General features: G+C 38.2%; 1 protein-coding gene across 2 annotated transcripts in view; it reads left to right on the top strand.

Moving 5' to 3' along the window:
- Ccdc88a (coiled-coil domain containing 88A) overlaps window positions 1-18,944 on the top strand; it is a 125,494-nt gene that overhangs the window by 12,822 nt on the left and 93,728 nt on the right. For both annotated transcript variants that reach the window (XM_051165166.1, XM_051165165.1), the window contains exon 3: window positions 16,651-16,759. In XM_051165166.1, the coding sequence (XP_051021123.1) occupies window positions 16,651-16,759 (109 nt within the window). The remainder of the gene's footprint in view (window positions 1-16,650; window positions 16,760-18,944) is intronic.

Here is an 18,944-nt window from a genome sequence, read left to right as displayed (position 1 = left end):
CCAATCCTGTTCCCTCTTCCAAAGATTTTAAAAGTCCACTGTTTATTAGAGTGTCTTACTCTTGTATGTGATATTGAGGCGGAGTCTTACACTGAGACCTAGGTTGACCCAAATACTGGGATTTACAGACACGAGCTATCACACCTGGCTTTTAAAAAAGATATAGCCCAGTTTGGCCTCCAGCTCATGACCACTTGCCTGTTTGCAGTAGTCTGCTTACTGGCATGTGCTGTCACAGCCAGCACATTAAAAGGCAGCAGGGATGGGGGTGAGGGGGGTGTGGTTGTTTCTGTGTCCATGTCTCATACGGATGCTCTGAGGCCAGAAGAGTGATTACTGGCAATTGTGAGTTGCCCTACATGAGCACTAGGAACCAAATCTTAGTCATCTGCAAGATCAGTACTTGCCCTTAACTCTTGGGGGGCATCTCTCCAGCCTGCTTTTTCTTTTAAACATTGTCTGCATCAGTTTTGGTGTCCTCAGCTAATTTGAACATATTATAAATCTTGCATCGTGCGTAAACTAGTGACTCCTTTCTTTAGAGTGGAAGTGCACCAAACAGCTTTTTTCTCTTGTAGACTCTGCTACAAGTTTGTTTTCTGTTTATGTATCTTTCCTGTAACCTGTTTCGGTAGATCATAACTTTTGCAAGTATTGTAGTTATTTGGTTTGGATCTTTTTGTTTTATGTTTTATTTCTCTTTATTACATTTCTTTGGGTTTTTTTTCTTCTGTCGTTAGCAGTACATAAATAAGTATCTTTTGGGGCTGGAGTGATGGGTCAGTGATTAAGAGCACTGTTTGCTCTTCCAAAGTACACGGGTTTAATTTCTACTACCCACATGGCAGCTCACAACTGTCTGTAACTTAAATCCCAGGGGATATGACACCCTTACATGGGCATACTTGCAGGACAAACACCAATGCACATTAAGTAAAATAATTGTAAAAAATGAGTATCTTTTATCTTGTTTTAAATTGGTGGCTTTATAATGCAGTTAGTGTTAATCTGTTTGAAGTATTTGATTGGTATGTTGAAAAAGACAAACCAAGTTTTATATCAGCCTACTTTTAAATTTGTTGTCTCTAGACTAGATCTGGAACAAATATGTCCCAGGTTACTAATGGAAACAAACCTCTCTGATTTTGTCGTAAGGCTCAAGGGTGGTAGATTAAAGCTTCACCACAGATGAGCAGGTCAAGAACATGAGCTGACTTGTCTAATGGAGTGGTTCTCAGAGTGAAGTCAGCAAACCCTTGCCACCCTTGAGTCTCGAAGGTTGTGTATGAGGTCACATTTATTTTTATACTGTTAAAATCCCCCACCCACCCCTGTGCTACAAAAGCATTGATCATAAATTAAGATTGGGTTAGGTATGTGAGGTCAAGATTTGAGCTAAATAGAGAGACTCTGTCTACAAATACGTATATACACACATACATTCGTACATATGCATATACATGTGGGTGAAGCTGTTGTCACCTTGGTGTGATCAAGGAATTGTAGCACACTGTGCTGGTAGTTCAGATTTTTCACATTATATGCTTACAGTTAAATTTTATTTTCATATAAAAATGATGAAGCAGTAAAAGTTACTATCTAGAGTACAACCTTTTATTTTGTTTCAGACAGAGTTTTGCTTTGCAGCATAGGCTGGACTGAACCTCACTGTGTAGCCCAGGCTGGCCTTAACCTTTTGGCACTCCTCCTCGTCCACTCTTCTAAAGTGCTGAGGTTACAGGTATAAGCCACAGTGCCTGGCCAAGCCTGTCGAGTTAGTATATGAGTTTTAAATATTTATTTCTATTTTGTGTGTATGGGTGTTTTGCCTATGTGGTGTGTGTGTGTGCCTGTTGCCCACAAAAGTTGAACAGGGTGTCAGGTTCCCTGGAACTGGAATTAGAGACAGTTGTGAGCCACCCTGAGAGTGTGTGGGTCCTCTGAAAGAGCAGCCCATATCCGATGTTTACTATGTCTTTTTTAGTGGGAACTATGCACAAAACACTGCTATTGAATAATGAAGTGTTGTTATCTCTAGGAAATACATGAAACTTTGAATTGCAAACTGAACAAGTTCAAATTATGTGGTGATGAATTATGATTATTTGGGACAGCCATATTCTTAAATGTCTTAAACCAAGCCTGTCATTTTAAGGAAAACAACTAATTGTGTTTGTTGTTAAAATGTCAATAGAAAACATTGACATCTCAATATTTAAAGACTTAGATTTGTTTACTTATTTATTTGAGTGTTTTGCCTGGATGTGTGATGTGTGTGCCTGGTGCCTATGGAGTTACATTTTGGGAGCTACCATGTGGGTGCTGAGCACTGAATTTGAGTCCTCTTCAAGAACAGTGTGTGAATTTAAATTTTTTCTAATAAAATGTCTCAGTATTTAGAATATCTGCATAATTTAATGAATCCGTTTTTGTTTTGGCATAGTTTCTCTATATAGCCCAGACTTGTCACAAACTTACTGTTACCATGGCTATGTTAAATTCATCATTTTCCCGCCTCACCCTCCCAGTGCAGGGATTACAGGTGTGTACCATAAGGCCCAGCTGGCGAGCAGTGTATTTAAATTTATCTGTATGTTAGCTAAGAAACCTACATATGTACAAGTGTTTACCATGCTGGATAGACCAGTGGATTGTTTCTTCCTTTCTTCCCCTCCTCTGTTCTCCTTTCCTCAGCACTCTTACCTTCCCTTTCTCCTTTCTCTCCCTCATCCTTTCCTTGCATTTACTGGCCCAGGATATGGCATTGGACCAATAGGCTTCAATCTCAAAGGAAGAAAAGCGAAGTTCCATATTCCACATTGCAGCTCACTGCTAAGACAGTACTTCTTACTTAAGTAATACTATCAATAACAATTTGAAAGGCTGTAACATACAACTGCATTCCTTTTCTGCTTGCGTATTTGTGTGAAGATAGATTTTCTTTTTACACTTCAAGGAAAACAGTGTATCAACACGTTGAATACAGAAGCAGCTGCAAGAGTCTAGCTAGCTGTCTTCTGTTAAGGCAGACCCTGAAGAGATTTACAAAGATGCCAGAGACTTGTTGCTTTCTACTAATTGTATTTTTCTTTTATAAAAAGTTGTTATCACTAATAATGTTCTTTGTGTTACATACAGTAACTTGTTTTTAGGTGAATTGATAGTTTAAAACTTTTTGATTTCTAATAGTATAATGAGGATATAATCCACATTAAAAAAAACTTCATGAAATGCTTCCAATTTTATAAATGGAAAGGGATTATGGAATTGAGACGTTTCAAAACTGCAAGCATAATATCTGAAAGGCATGGGGCTGGAGAGATGGCTCAGTGGTTCAGAGCATCCGCTGCTTGTGCAGAGGACCCAGATTCCATTCACGTGCCCATCCGATGGCTCACACACCACCTGTAAGTCTAGGTCCAGTGCCCGCTTCTGCTTCCACAGGTACCAGGCACACCGTGATGTGCACTTAAATATGTGCAGGGAAAGCATCCATGTACATAAAAATAACCTTAATTTTTTAACTTATTAAAATAAGTTGAAGGGCTGATATTTAACTTACAAGAAGTACAAAGCGGTAAAGTGCTTGCCTAGCCATACACAAAGCACAGCCAGGAAAGAAAGAAAGGCAGTATAGGTCTTCTGGCATCTTGTCTTATTTAGGCAAATCCAAAGGTTTGCTTTTATTATTACTGTGTCTCTGTGCAGTTTTTAAAAAAGCATTGCTTCTGTTTTTTTAAATCAGTGACTACTAGGCTTCACTCCTAGCTCTATTTGGGCTAGAAAAACTGAGGTGTTTTTTTTTTCCTTCAACTTTTGAAGAAATAACTTGATGTATCTGAAACTATTCCTGTAATCACTGTGGTAGTTATATTACATATCTTTCCAAAGTTACTGTTTAGCTATTATAAAGGTCTCACTGGTTAATGTAAGTGAATATATTTTATATATATATATATATATATATATATATATATATATTCTGTTAGTATTTGATTGTATTGTTGCCATATATGATGATTGAGTTTATGAGAAAGTAAGAGGAGAAATTAAGCTGAAGGGATATATTTTTAAAAGTCACTTTTCTCCTTGATTATATTCAAGGATAGTGGTGATGATATTTGCTTACTTAATTGTTTTCATAAAGCAAACGTATAAGTTGGTTATTTCAAATGTTTCATAATTAAATGCAAATGTATGTATTTACAAGTTGTGAAATTATCACAAAATAACAAAATTGTACACAAATAACTTTAAGTTAGAGTAGCATGATCAAAAATATACATACATGTTGCGAAAGCACCAAAGTTTAAGCACAAACACAGAACAGATGGCCTGAGAGGACACACAACAGGTTTAGAGCCTAGATAGAGAAACATAACACCATTAAAACTATCAGATTTCTGTTTTTCATAGATATTAATCAATGAATAAGTAAAGACAGAATCCTGATTTGTAGCAGTGCAAATTTTAAACTTGTTGCAAATTTTCTAACTATTTCTTTATATTTTTCTTAATAAAACTTACATCTGCAGTGGTAGGTAACATGCTTACCTGAATATTCTTTAATTGGTACTGATGTATCTTGTAAGTAGGTCATTACAAGTAACTTGTTTGAGGCGGTTGTACTGAAAAATTGATTAAGCCTCTACTGGTCAGACTTGACCTATATTGCTAGACCATTCGCCCCTAGCCACTCTTTCTTCTTGTAAGAATCACAAAGGATTGTGATTAGGTTGGTTTGGAAATAGCTGTTTGGTTGGAAAGGTGTTTGTTCATGCGGCACATGCTATTGCTTAGTACTAATCTTTTTTCAAAGGTGTTTCCAAAGACAATTTTTAAGAAACACAATGCTTATGAAAGGAACCTGATAAACATTTTATGATCTTTCTAAATTAATCTTTTTTAGCATTTGAAATATTAAAGTGAAAGGCAGATTATTTAGAATACTTTATTGACTATATTGTTTTCTTTTAGAAAATTCTAGGATATTTTTAAGATTATTGTACTATATATATAATGTATACTTAAATAACTTGAAGCATACAAAGGAATGGGGGATGTGTGTCTACTTAAGGCACATTCTTATAGATGAATTGTTTGTCAGTGTCTTGCCACTGTTCTTTTTTACTTATAGTGCTGCTGTTTATGTATGATGATGATGATGGTGGTGGTGGTGGTGGTGGTGGTGATGTTATAAAATGTTTAGTATACAACTAGTTGTACCTTTACAGAAATCAATTTGTGTGTGTGTGTGTGTGTGTGTGTGTGTGTGTGTGAGAGAGAGAGAGAGAGAGAGAGAGAGGGTGTGTGTGAGATTCTCTGTAAATTCATCCTTTAATAGTGAAGTAGTTTTCATGGTGTAGAATTTGAGATTCTTGTAGGTTGTTTTACCCAAGAGCACTGTTTATCACATAAAGGTCACACATCCCTTGGGATGAAAAGGTCTGTTTTCCATGGCTCTAGCATATGTCAGTGTGACTCTAAATTAGGCATGCATCACATTAGAAACCCGAGCCTTATAATGGAAAGTTTATTGCTCTTTCTACTCATGCCTGGAGGGCTTAGTGTTGTCCTGTCTCCCAAGTCCAGAAAGCCTGATTTTAGACCTGTGATGTAACCTAGTCTAACCAAGTAGGAGCCTCTTGGCTCTGTTTTTACAATAAAAAAGCATCCAATTAGATATAGGATAAGCAGAAAACTAAAATTAGTGGAGGTCCGAGTACCTAGGTTCTGGCCTATTCAAACTATTCTTCTTTTTGTTAGACTATTTATTTATTTTTAATTTTTAAATTATTTCTTAGACTCTTAACAAGTCTACTAGATCATAGAAGCTTCCTCAGATCTCATCTGTGTTCTTGAAAATTTGTAGGTACCAAGTAGTTTTAGTAAAACACAATGTAATTGAAATTCCTGTTAAATATAAGGATTAACTTTAGGTGTTAAGTACTTTCTCCTGACCCCCCCTCCCCCCTTGCCTTTTCTAGCTTAAGTTGTTTTCGTTTCCCCTCTAGTTTTCTAAAATAACTTGTATCTCGTATCATTGATATATAAAAGTGTTGGAGATAGTTATACTGTAACCATTCAGGAGGCTGGGGCCAAGGGGATTAGGGGTTCAGAGGCAGCTTGGGCTACATGGTGAGATCCTGTGTCAAAAAAGCAACTCCCCTTTTGTATATCTAGAATTATCTTGATTGTTAAAAGTAGTTATCCACAGAAGCTTCATAAAAACCTTAAAACCTAAAAATCGTGTTTAACGTATAGTTTTTTTGAAAGGTTTTGGTCAAACCAAAACTTAAGGTATGAACATGCAAATTCCTCGAAGAGTAAAAGAATGTTGTGATATCATGTTAAAGTGTCGGGCATAAAATTTAAAAGGAAGCTTCAAACCTTGAGGTCTGGGATGCATGCTTGTCAGGTTCAAGGGGTAGAATTATACTTTAATATTAATGTGGGGTTATATGCTAGGTATGTACAGTTACTTTAACATCTGTACATTTTCAGTAGTGATGTTGAAACTTTATTTAACGACCAATATGCATAATAAACATTACTGTGATGAAATGGCAGGACTTGACTGTTCATTGTGAAAACAGTATTTAAAGATCTCAAACAATACAATAGACAGCGATTTATTATTTATTTGGGAGCACTGATGGAACTCTCCTAACGGCCTTTTGTTTTCTTAAATGATCTTATAAAAGAAGACTCTAAAGAAGAATAAATCAAAAGAGTTCAACATATCTAAGTAAAATACAAGTTTGGAATTCAACTTTCTGATTCATAGTATTTCTACATATCAGTAAAATAGTTTCTAGTTCTAAACATTGTCAGTACATGAATACAAACAGATAAATGTATAAAGGGTTTCAAATACGTGATACAAATTTATATAAAAGGTAAATGGCTAGAGAGCTATAGTATTTGCTGAATGCTTATGATCGCAAGTAAAGTGTGTGTGTGTGTGTGTGTGTGTGTGTGTGTGTGTCTGTGTCTGTGTCTGTGTCTCTGTGTGTGTATTTATTCATAGGTATAGCTAACGTTTTGTTACCAAGTTTGTTTCCTAATTATAATTACTAATTAAGTAATATGGCCAGTTTAGTGGATATTCAAGGATTCTTTTTCTTTCCTTTTTTTAACTCACTGACTAAAAAATGTGTTGAAGTTGAACACAGAAAAGATTTCTAGAGCCGGGCATTGTGGTACACACCTCTAATCCCAGCGCTCTGGAGGCAGAGGCAGGCAGATCTCTGTGAATTCCAGGACAGTCAAGGCTACACAGAGAAACCCTGTCTTGAAAAACAAACAAAAAACAGAAACAAAAATCCCAGGTTTCTGCAGTTTTAATGGTGATTTCTAACCATGCTTCTGTTTGAATTTCCTTGCTATGTTACGTAATATAACTTTTGTGACAAAGTATTGTTATTTTTACAAGCAATTGGTTCTAGTTGGTGTTTTTACTTCAGAGATTTAACTGCTTTTTCTATTTAAATTCTTATTTGCCTTGGGCTGACTATTCGTGGTTTCCCTTGTAGTAAGCATGCATCAGCCACAGTTAAGCTTTAGCCTGTCTTAGCAGTATGAATTCAATATTTTCCTTTGCAGATCCCGTAGCTGTGGTTTAGGAATCTTGTTATTCAACTGAATAACTGTTTCAAACAGTTACTTTGTATGAGACAAAACTTGAGTAGGAAGTGACAGTTTCAGGCTGCCAAGTTGATTCAAGAATGACAAATTAATAATTGGTATTAGAAAGCAACGGTTGAAAAAAAATCATGTGTTTACACCAGCCAGTGGTGGTACACACTTTTAATCCCAGCACTTGGGAGGCAGGTGGATCTCTGTGGATTCGAGGCCACCGTGGTATACAGAGTGAGTTCCAGGACAGCCAAAGCTACACAGAGAAACCCTGTCTCAGAACACCAACCAAATAAACAAAAACAAAAACTAGTCCACAATATTTGTGTCTGGAATCATGCTAACTCCTAAACATAAAATGTTAATAAGCTAAGTTAATAAGTGCTTCTGTCAAGGAGCGTTCAGGTTAAATGAAAGCCCAAGAGTCAGAAAAACATAGTATAAAACTATATACCAAATCAAGGGATAATTACTATACCATGGCTTGGACCTGAGATAATATATAATCTGAGATTTTGAGGATGATTTTTTAGGAAATGTAGCAGTATAACTGTCTATTAATATGTAGGATTTGGAGAAGGTCATGACAAAGAGAAGTCCTGGGACAATGTGTGTTGTTGACAGGAGCTGCCTATGTCAAGGACCACAGAGCCTCAGACCCACGGAGGAACGGCAGAACCTTCTTCTGCTCCAAGTGTGGATGTTGACACTGTGTATGGGATATGTCTTCCATGTTTTTTTCTTCTTGGATGTTAATAGCCTAACGACACTCTGTTACAGGACTGCTCTTACCAAGATTGATGAGCCCTGCCTTCTTGTTTATTTGCATGTGATAACTCCGCCTCCTTGTTCTTTCGAATTGGAGAACCCCACATCTCTTTTCACCTCTATGCTGAGCTGCAGTGCTGTGGCTTCTTCTGGTTGAGAGCCCAGACAATCAGCTTTCTGTCTCTGTGTCTGTCTGTCTTCTTACTCATGCTCTTGTTGCCCCTCGTCACATCTGTCCTGGCTGTCAGGCTGGGCGTGGTGTTAACACACTAAAGGAGGAGGACAAGAACAGATTTCAAAGAGAGACCTGCACTCGGGAGTTGGGTATATCACTAACTAATAAATGATGTTATGGTAATTGGCTATCAACACAGAAAAGCTAGCTTTTCTTTAGGAACCTTTAAGAAGACTGTGTAATAGATAACCCCTAAGAATCAATTTAGGCTGGGTGTGGTGGAGCACACCTTTAATCCCAGCACTAGGGAGGCAGAGGCAGGTGGATCTGGGAGTTGGAGGCCAGCCTGGTCTACAAAGCGAGCCCAGGACAGCCAGAGTTAAATAGAAAAACCCTTGGAAAACAAAACAAAATCAATTTAGCATGATTGCTAAAGAGCATTACACAAAATTTAATTGTATACATATAGTGATAGAATTCTACAACAAAGTGCATTAGTTACTTTTTCTTTATTCTGTGGCCAGTATACTCAAGGAAGTAAAAACTTTTCTAATTATGGTTTCTGAGAGTTCTGTTCATGTTTAGTCCCATGTTCTTGGGTAAAACATCCTGGTAGTGGTGGTGTGTTGAGGATAGCTTTTTATATGCTGGAGGCTCAGGAAGCCGAGAGATAAACCAGGAAGGGGCCAGGGATAGTATATGTGAAAAGACCTGCCTTAAACATTCAACATTATTCAAAGTCTCCTCTAAGACTCTAGGTGGACATGTAATAAAAAGATATAAAAGCAGGAGAAAGACTTGTTGGGAAGAAGTGTTTCCTAAACTGATTTCTTTACTTCATTCATTTGCTTTATTAGAGGGTGTGTGTGTGTGTGTGTGTGTGTGTGTGTGTGTGTGTGTGTGTGTACGTACGTACGTACACTTGTGGGAGTTGTTTCTCTCTGTCCACCATATGGATTCCATGGGTCAAACTTGGGTCAGGCATGTGCATTTATGGACTGAGCAGTCTCATTGGCCTTTCAGTTATTATTGTAGATTTATTTTTTATGCAGCAGTATTTGACCTACATGTATGTACATGTACTATGTAGATGCCTAGTGCATACAGAGGTTAGAAGAGGGCATTGGCTTCCCTGGAATTGAGTTACATATAGTTGTGTGTCACTCCTTTGGGTGCTGGGAACCAAACCTGGGTTCTCTGCAAGAGTGTTAAATGCCTGTAACCACTGAGTCATCTCCCTAGACAACTCAATGGTCACTTTTTAAAAGTGGGAATTTGAGGTCTTTTCATTTCAGCAACCCTATTTTCTGTGATTTGTGATATTGAGTTGTTGTGAACTTGTGTAGAAGTTATTGTGGGTCATTTCTTGTGTTGTACTCTTGAGCATCTCTATCAACATTTTAGTAGTAAAATAAAAAGGGAATGCGAAGTCCATAAGAGAGGGTATAAAGAAAAAATTAGAAGTAAAATATGAGTTGTAGGAATGAGAAGTAGTAGAGTTCTGTACAGTAGTAGTAATAAATGCCTTTTTATACAAGATACAAGTTAAAGCACCACCTAAGAGAGGATAGCAGTGCATGATTAAAACATAAACGTGGAGCTGGGCATGGTGGCGTATGCCTTTATTCCCAGCATTTGGGAGGCAGAGGAAGGCTGAGTTAAAGGCTAACTTGGTCTACAGAGTGAGTTCCAGGACAAGCAGGCTTGTTACACAGAGAAACCTTGTCTCAAAAAAAAACAAAAACAAAAATAAGAATGAGGTTTGTTTGCTTTGTGTTTGGTTTTAAAGAGTAATCAAGAGAAATAGAAGGTATCACAACCTTATTTTGCACTCCTTCCCAGCTGCTTCCTATGGGCGTGGCTTTCTCATCAACTGTGTAGACATGTGTAGAGGGCGGAGAGGCTGCTATTTGCAGTAATGCACGTGAGTTAAGTCAGTGTATCCTTGCACCTGAAAGGGATTTCTGTAACTAAATTTTGTTTTTTGCTGGAATCCCCGTGTCAGAGGTCCCTGCCTGAAATTTTTAACCGTATCTTTGGTATTCTGAGAAACATTTTTTACAAGCAGGTTTTTGGGGGTGGGGTTGTTTTGGTTTTTGTTTTTTTAATTTTGTGACTGGGGCTCTGAAAGGGTATGGAATACTCGCTCACTTATATTTATATTGTTATTGAAAGGTTACTTCCATTGCTGCTGCTGTACCAAATTTCACACTATACCCTGAGCTGCTGCCTGTAGCTTGTTCAGGCAATTGTGGTGGTTGGGGGACAGGAAGGTGTTGCATTCTCTGATGAATATTTCCTGGACAACGTGAGAAGCTCTGCTTGAGGTTCTGTTGCCACATTTCTGTCTCCACAGCTGCCTCTGCTCCAGCAACTTTTTTTTATATACAATCTATTATCTAGTCTGATTGTCTGTGTAGCCTGGAGTGGCCCTCATGCTGCCTGGAAGACCATCTATTTCTCTGGGATCTACTGCTGACTCTGGCCTGGCACAAGCAGTGTGGTACAGCAAGGTGCCAGTTGGCTGCTGCTTTTCAGAGAAAGTCACATTTATGCTTATTATTATTTCCTTTGGCTCTTCTTTTCGCTTTTAAAAACATTTTTTTATGTTTGTGAGTATTCTGCCTGTATGTGTGTTTGTGTACTGTGTGTGTTCATTGCACATAGAGGCTAGAAGAGAGCATCAGATCAACTGCAACTGCAGCGGTTGTGAGGCCCCATGTGAGTGTTGGGAATTGAAATGAGGTCATATGGAAGAAAAGCAAATGCCATCTTCCTAGCCTTGTTATTTGATTTTTTTATAAGATCCATTCTGACTGGAATGAAATGGAATCTAAGTAGCTTTAATTTGCATTTGCCTGATGATTAAGGATATTGAACATTTTAAAGTATTTATTACCCATTAATATTTATTTTTGGTTTTTGAAAAATAGTATTTGTGTGTATACTCGTGTGATTGGTATTAACATGTGCACGTGTGAGCCTGTATGTATCCCTGAAGGCCAAAAGCAGGCCTCAGATATCCTGCTGCTAGACTTGTAAGTGCTTGTGAGCCACGTGGTGTGGGTGCTGCCAACGGAATCGAGGTCCTCCAGAAGAGCAACAAGTGCTCTTCACTGGTAAGACTTCTCTCTAGCCCTGGGTTCATTAATACTTCTTGTTTGGAGAAGTTCCATAGCCCGCCCTCTAATGAGTATAATGTTTTAATTGAAAATATTTTTTTCAGCTGGACATATAGCGCACACCTTTAATCCCAGCGCTTGGGAGGCAGAGGCAGGTGGGTCTCTGTGAGTTCCAGGCTAGCCTGGTCTACAAAGTGACTCCAGGACAGCCAAGGCTATACAGAGAGACCCTGTCTCAGGGGAAAACAAAAACAAAACAGAAAAAAAGAAAAAGAAAAACGTTTCTCCCTTTCCCCAAACCTCCAAAAACACCTTCTGTTGGGCTTGTGGCCTACCCTGAAGTGTAGTTTGTATGCCCAGTTATCCTCCCTTACAGTCGATTACTAAATGGAGGTAGCTTCTTGGTTTCAGATGAGAGATTGTGTCCACTTTCCTGCCTTGGACCTGTGCAGGCCCTGTGCATGCTACCTCAGTCTCTGTGAGCTCAGATGTGTGCCAGGCCTGTTGTGTCTGGAAGATGCTTTTTCTTTGTGTTATTCATCCTCTCTGGCTCTTAAAATCATTCTGCCTCCTTTTCCACGTGGTTCCCTGCATCCTGAAAAGGAAGGCTGTGCTGAAGACAAGGACTGAGCATTCTAAGGCTCTTTCACACTCTGCACGTTGTCCTGTTGTGGGTCTTTGTTCTCGTCTACTGCAAGAGGAAGCTTCTCCGATGATGGCTGAGGGGACATGTAGCGGTCATTTTATTGCAGTGGTCCTTTAGCGTGACCAGTAGCGTTTGGTTTTACCCTAGGTTCACTGCCTGTTCAGTCTCAGGTTCTTGGCCGTGTAAGCAGTGTCTGGCAAGGGTCCCGGCTCACGGAGTGGGTTTTCTTAACTGGGTTGTTTGTTTCTTTGTTTAGTTCTTTTGTTTTTTGGTTTGTTTATTAATCCTTCATCAGATATGGAAGTGGCAAATATTTTCTCCCATTCTGCAATCTGCCTCTTCACGTGACAGTTTGTCGTTGTTGCTGTTGTTGTTTACTATTCAGAAACATTTAAAATATTTAAATTTTGTGTATTAGTGTTTTGTCTACAGGTATGTATGTGCACAACATGTGTGCACCAGGCCTGTGGAGGCCAGGCCAGAAGAGGGGATTGTTTCTCCTGGAACTGAAGGGTACTTTGAGTCTCCATGTGGGATCTGAGAATGATCCTGGGTCCTCTGCAGGAGCAGCAAGTGCTCTTAACTGCTGAGCCATCACTCCAGGCCCAAGAAACTTAACTTCATGTGGTCCCTTTTGTCAGCTGTTGGCCTCATTTCCTGAGCACGCGTGTCTGTCTTGTGAAGCCCTTACTATGCCTGTGTCTGTCTTACGGTGTATTCCCTACTTTTTCTGTAGAACTTGCAGAACTTCAGGTTTTCTGTTGAGGTCCTTGATCCATTTGGAAGTGGTTTTGTGTACAGTGAGACAAGGATCCAGTTTCGTGGTTACATGTGGAGGGTCAGTTTAACTAGTACCTTTTTTTAATCTTTTTTTTATTTTACACTTTTTTGAGAAGGCTGTCTTTTATTCAAAGTGCATGTTGGCGTTCATTTTTTAAAAATCAGGTGGTTGTACTTGTGTGGGTTTATATCTGGAACTCTGTTGTATTCCATCAATTTGTATTTCTGTTTTGTGCCAATACCATACTGCATAATTACTGTAGTTCTGAGGTAGAACTAGAAATCAGGTATGGTATTATTTGAGTAATATTCTTAAATGCTCAGAATTGCTTTGCATATGCAAAGGTGTGCTTCCATATGCACTTGAAGATTTTTTTCTGTTCTGTCGAGAGTGGGGTTGCAGTGTTTGTGATTACATTAAGTCTGTAGATTGCTTTTGTAAGGATAGCTATTTTTATATAACTTTTGCCCGTTCGTGAGTGTGGAGTCCTTCCATTTTCTAGTGCAGTGTTTGTCTTTTTGTCTCTAATCTTGTTAATTTGAGTCTTTTCTCTCTTGGTTAATTTGTATAAGGGTTTACCTCATTTCTTGTTTTCTTTTTTGTTTTGTTTAAACAAATTTTGGAAGGTGTATTTATTATTGTGTATACAGTGCTCTGCCTATATGTACACCTTTAGGTCAGAAGAGGGCACCATTTCTCATTATAAATGGTTGTGAGCCACCAAGTGGTTGCTGGGAATTGAACTCAGAACCTTTGGAAGAGCAGTCAGTGCTCTTAATCTCTGAGCCCTCTCTCCAGCCCTCATTTATTTATTTTTCAATGAACCAACTCTTGGTTTCGTTGATTGTTATCTTTTTAAAAGCAATTTTCTTTTTTTTTTCCGATCTTACTGATTTCTATTCTGATCTTACTTTTTTCATTCTGTCTGCTCATTTTGAGTTTGGTGTTTGCCCTTGTATTTTCAAAGCTTTGAGAATATGTCTTTAAGTTACTTATTTGAGATTTTTAAAATTTTTGTGATCTGGACACTTATGGGATTGCCTTTTCTGTGGTTTTCCCCACTGTTGATTTCTAGCTTTATAGCCTTGTGGTGAGATAGAACAATGGAGTTACCTTTATTTTCCTATGTGTTGAGACAGCTTTGTGTCTTGGTATGTGATCAGGGTCCCATGGATTGCTGGGAAGAATGTCTGTTGTGCAGTATTGAGACGAGTGTTTGATAGCTGTCTGCTAATCGTATTTGATCTGTAGTGTCATTTAGCTCCATTCTTCCTCTGTTCATTCTTTTGCTTGTATGACTTGTCTGGCTGAGAGCAGGGTACGAAAGGCACCTCCTGTTACTGTCTTGGAGTTAATCTGTGATTTTAAATCTTGTTTTATGAAATTAGGTACACCTGTATTTTATATGTGCATGTTTACAATCTTGATAAATTGTTTTCTTTAATCACTCAAGTGACCTTCATCACTTCTAATCTGTGTTGCTCAATTTTGTTATGTATCAAATAGTGACTGCTGCTGTTTTCCTGATTCCATTTAGTTTGGATACCTTTGTCCATCATTTCATCCTATGGTGGAATCTAATTTGGGTGGTGAGATATTGGAAGGCAATACAGAGGGTCCTCTTTTCTGATCCAATATGCAAATTTATATATTTTGATGGGGACATTAAGTCTTTATACTCTGAATTATTGAAAGGTTTGCATTCCTTTCATGTTAGTTTTGTTGTGTTTCTTAGAGTTTATTTGCTTAAGAAATGTCTTAGCATCTTTTATTCTTTTGTGTAGCTTCTTAGATTTATCAGTCTTTTCTGCTTCATGCATTCTATCCATTTTCTTGATAGAGCTGGCTTAGTTTTCAAAAATTCTTGTAGGCTGCTTTTTTTTTTTTCCATGGAAAGTTGTTTTCTTCCATTGTGTCAGGTAGTTTTGCTGGCAATAGTAGTCAGATTTTGTGTATTTGATCTTTCAGGACTTGAAGTACATTGATTCAAGCTCTTCTGGATTTTAAGTTTCCTTTGGAACATCAGCCATTACTCTGATGGGCTTGCCTTAATGTGTCACTTAGGCTTTCTCTTTTGTATCTTTCAGTCCCCTTTGTTCTGTGTATTTATTGTTTTCCCAGGGCATGGCTTACTTTTGTGGGGGCTATTCTGTTCTGGTTCTATTTGGTGTTCTGTAGGTCTCTGTAGGTGCCTGGATTGGCATCTTTTTACTTAGATGTGGTCATTTTTCTTCTATAATACTTTTCTTACAATATTTGCTGTGCATTTGACATAGAATTATTCTACCATGCTCATGCTTTGTAAATTTAATTTTTTCATAATATCCGACAGATCTTGTATGTTCTGTTGCTATATTTTAAATTTTTTTCATTGACTTTAAATCATTCCTTTACCTTATTCTCATCTTGTTATATGTCTTTCATATGATATAAGTCCTCTATATGATCAATTCTGTGTGTGGGCCTAGGTTTTTAATTGGCTTACTGAGTTTTTCATTTTAATTTGTTATTTCTTCTGTATTTCTGTTTCTTCATCGAATTCTGTGCTGCCTTCCCATTTCATTCATCTGTTTTTGTTTTCTTGGGATTCCCTAAGGAGACTTGTCTTCTCACTGGATTTGTTCACACACCTGTTCATGTCATTGGGAGCCATTACTGTGCGGTCATTTATTTTTGAAAAGACATTTTTGTTATGATTTTTTGTGGTACTAGTGTTTTTGTGAGGGTTTGGCTGTCTGAAGTTAGTGTGTTGGCTGATCCTCTCTGGTACAGCTGAATGGAATAAGCATGAGTCTATGCTTTGTATTTCCTCTGCTTCCTGAGTCCTGGCTGTGTTCAGTGTTGCTTATGTGTTGCATGCATTTAAAGTTATTTTATTTTATTTTTTACTTTTTATTGATTCTTTGTGGATTTTACATCATGCACCTCAGTGCCACTCATCTTTCAGTCGCTGTATATCTGCCCTCTTCCCTTGCAACCTCCCCTCCAAAAGAAAAAAAAAATCTTGCTTTGGAAGCTACAGTGTGCCATGTTGTGTCACACATTGTGTCCTTCTGTCCAAACAGCTCGCTTGGAAATGTTATTGCAATGAGTCATTGATCTGGTTCAAGGCCTCTGACTTCTGCAATACCATTAATACTGGACCCTCACTGAAACTTCACTTTTAAATTTTTTCTGGGTTATTTCCTAGTGAAGTATAACTCGCATTACTGAGTGAGGATAAATAACCACTCGGGTTAATAACCCATATTTTGAATTCTTTGTTGAAGTGATTTATTTTGGGAGGATGGAATTAGAATGGCAATCAAGGGCATTGACTTTGGTTTCATGTATACTTGTTACCGATTAAGGAATGCTGGCCGCACTGATACGAGCTCGAAGCACAGAGTATAAAAGAAAGCAGTGCTTTGCTGCTTTGTATTACAGTTAGCACAAAGGAACGCTTAATCTTTAAAAGAAACATTTATTTTTAATTGTGTTTCAGTATAATTAAAAAGCTTTTCCTCCAATTTTCTTTCAGTAATCCTAAATCGGAGAGTCAGAGAGTAAATAAAAAAGTCAACAATGATGCTTCACTCAGAATTCATAACCTATCCATTTTGGTGAAACAGATAAAATTTTATTATCAGGTAAGTGGCCATTTTCTTTTTATAATAATATTTTAATAACAGCGCATTTATTTGTATTTTTAAATTAATTCTTTGTTGAGAACTTGCATAAGTATAAGTTTGGTAGCCTCCTTAAATTACATTTTTGACGTATGCCCTTTTTTACACTTAAGTTGAATACATATGTCAGTTAATTCTGAACATTTTTTTTTTAATGTCTGGATATTTTGCCTGCATGTATGCCTGTGTACCACGTGCATGCCTAGTAACTGTGGAGGCCAGAAGGAGACAGATGCCCTGGAACTGGGATAACAGATGGTTGTGAGCCACCATGTGGATGCTGGAAAAATGAACCAGAGTACTCTGGAGGAGCATCTCTCCAGCCACAGACCTTTTACACCCCCCCCCACCCCCCCGCTTTTGGTTTTTTGAAATGGGGTTTCTCTGTGTAGCCTTGGCTGTCCTGGACTTACTTTGTAGACCAGGTTGGCCTCACAGAGCTGCGCCTGCCTCTGCCTCCCTGAGCACTGAGATTATAGGCATGCACCACCACACCGCCTACAAACCTTAACTCTTTGTTCTGTTTTGTTTTGTTTTGTTTTGTTGGTTTTTTGAGACAGGGTCTCTCTGGACTCGCTGTCCTGGACTCGCTTTGTAGACCAGGCTGGCCGCCACCTCACAGCGATCTGCCTGCCTCTGCCTCCTGAGTGCTGGGATTAAAGGCGTGCGCCACCACGCCCGGCTCCAAACCTTAATTCTTAATGCCACTAATGCGTCTCTTAAAATTGCTGTAGTTGCACTAATTTTTGTTTGGTAACCAATTTTTAAATGCTAATTTCAATGTCTTATAATTTATGCTATGTTCTATTTCATTTATGAGTTATGGAGAGGGTTTTTAAGTTTTTTGTTCAGAAAATGTAGTTTGTATGCTTTTGAATTTTTTATTTTTCTTTTGTTTTGTTTTGGAGTTTTTTGAGATAGCCTTAGCTGTCCTGGAACTCTCTTTGTAGACCAGGCTGTCCTCAAACTCAGAGATTGCCTGCCTCTGCCACTTGAGTACAGGGACTGAGGCATGTGCCACCATGCCTGGCTCTAAATTTGAGTTGAATATATAAACTCACCCAGACAGAAACAGACACTGCCCTTTTTGAGGCTTGTACCTCCAACCCTGGGATTAAGAGTCCCATGCTCAACCAACTGAGCTAGCTGGACAGCTAATTACTGAGTATAACATTTATAATTTGTTGCCTGGGAATTGAAAAAGAAGAGTTTAAGTGCTTTTTTTAAACCAAAGGATTTATCAGCCTTTCATTTGTATACTTTGAAGAAAGATATTAGTAGATACAGATGAACATAAACTTGTTTTGGAGAACTGGATGATTGTTCTATATTTCCCCCTAATTATTGGTTTTACATATTTTTGATGCATGTATCTTAATTGCAGTGTATCTTAATTGTATCCACCCACCCTGCCCTGCTCTGCCCTTCCACTCGCTCCTCTTGGTAGCCCACCAGGTCCTGTCAGTGCTGCCTGCTGGAATGCTGACTGGTCTTGTTGCCATGCTTTGTGCAGTGAGTTCATTGAGTGCAACAGCATGGCATGTCCACAAGATGGCTTTTGAAATCCTCTGGCTCTTACATTCTTTCTTCCTCTCCTTCAATGTTCTCCAAATTAAATATTTTTATAAGAAATGTTTTCCTACAAAATCAACTCTGAAAATACTTTAATTATCACTATGCTTAATATAACAAAGGCCAAAGTTAGTCTGTGTCTAGATGCTTTTGTAGAATCGTGTTATACCTTTAGAATAGATTAATGCTAAGTAATTTTATGATTTTAAAATTCTTTGTTTTTTATTTTTACACTAAGGATTTAATTATTTTATGCATATGAGTGTTTGCCTCAATGTATGTGTATGTGCACCATGTGGCCTACAGAGGCCAGAAGAAGGTGTCTGATTTCTAGAACTGGAGTTACAGATAGTTGTGAACTGCTACATGGGTGCTGGAAATCAAAACCTGGCCCTCTCCAAGAAAGCAGGTGCTCTTAACCACTGAGCCGTCTTCCCAGCTTCTCTGCCATGCTTTCAACTCTACGAAGTATTTGTCAAGTCACAGCAGTGTGTTTTAGATGAAGCTATACCTCTTCTTTTCTCCTATGTGTATGCCCAGTGTACAAGGTCAGAGAGGGTGTCAAGTCCCTCGG

Source organism: Acomys russatus, chromosome 22, assembly GCF_903995435.1.
Source record: "Acomys russatus chromosome 22, mAcoRus1.1, whole genome shotgun sequence".
In the NCBI taxonomy this organism is placed as follows: Eukaryota; Metazoa; Chordata; class Mammalia; order Rodentia; family Muridae; genus Acomys; species Acomys russatus.
Note: the sequence above shows the minus strand (reverse complement) of the source record. Positions and strands in the feature narration are given on the sequence as shown.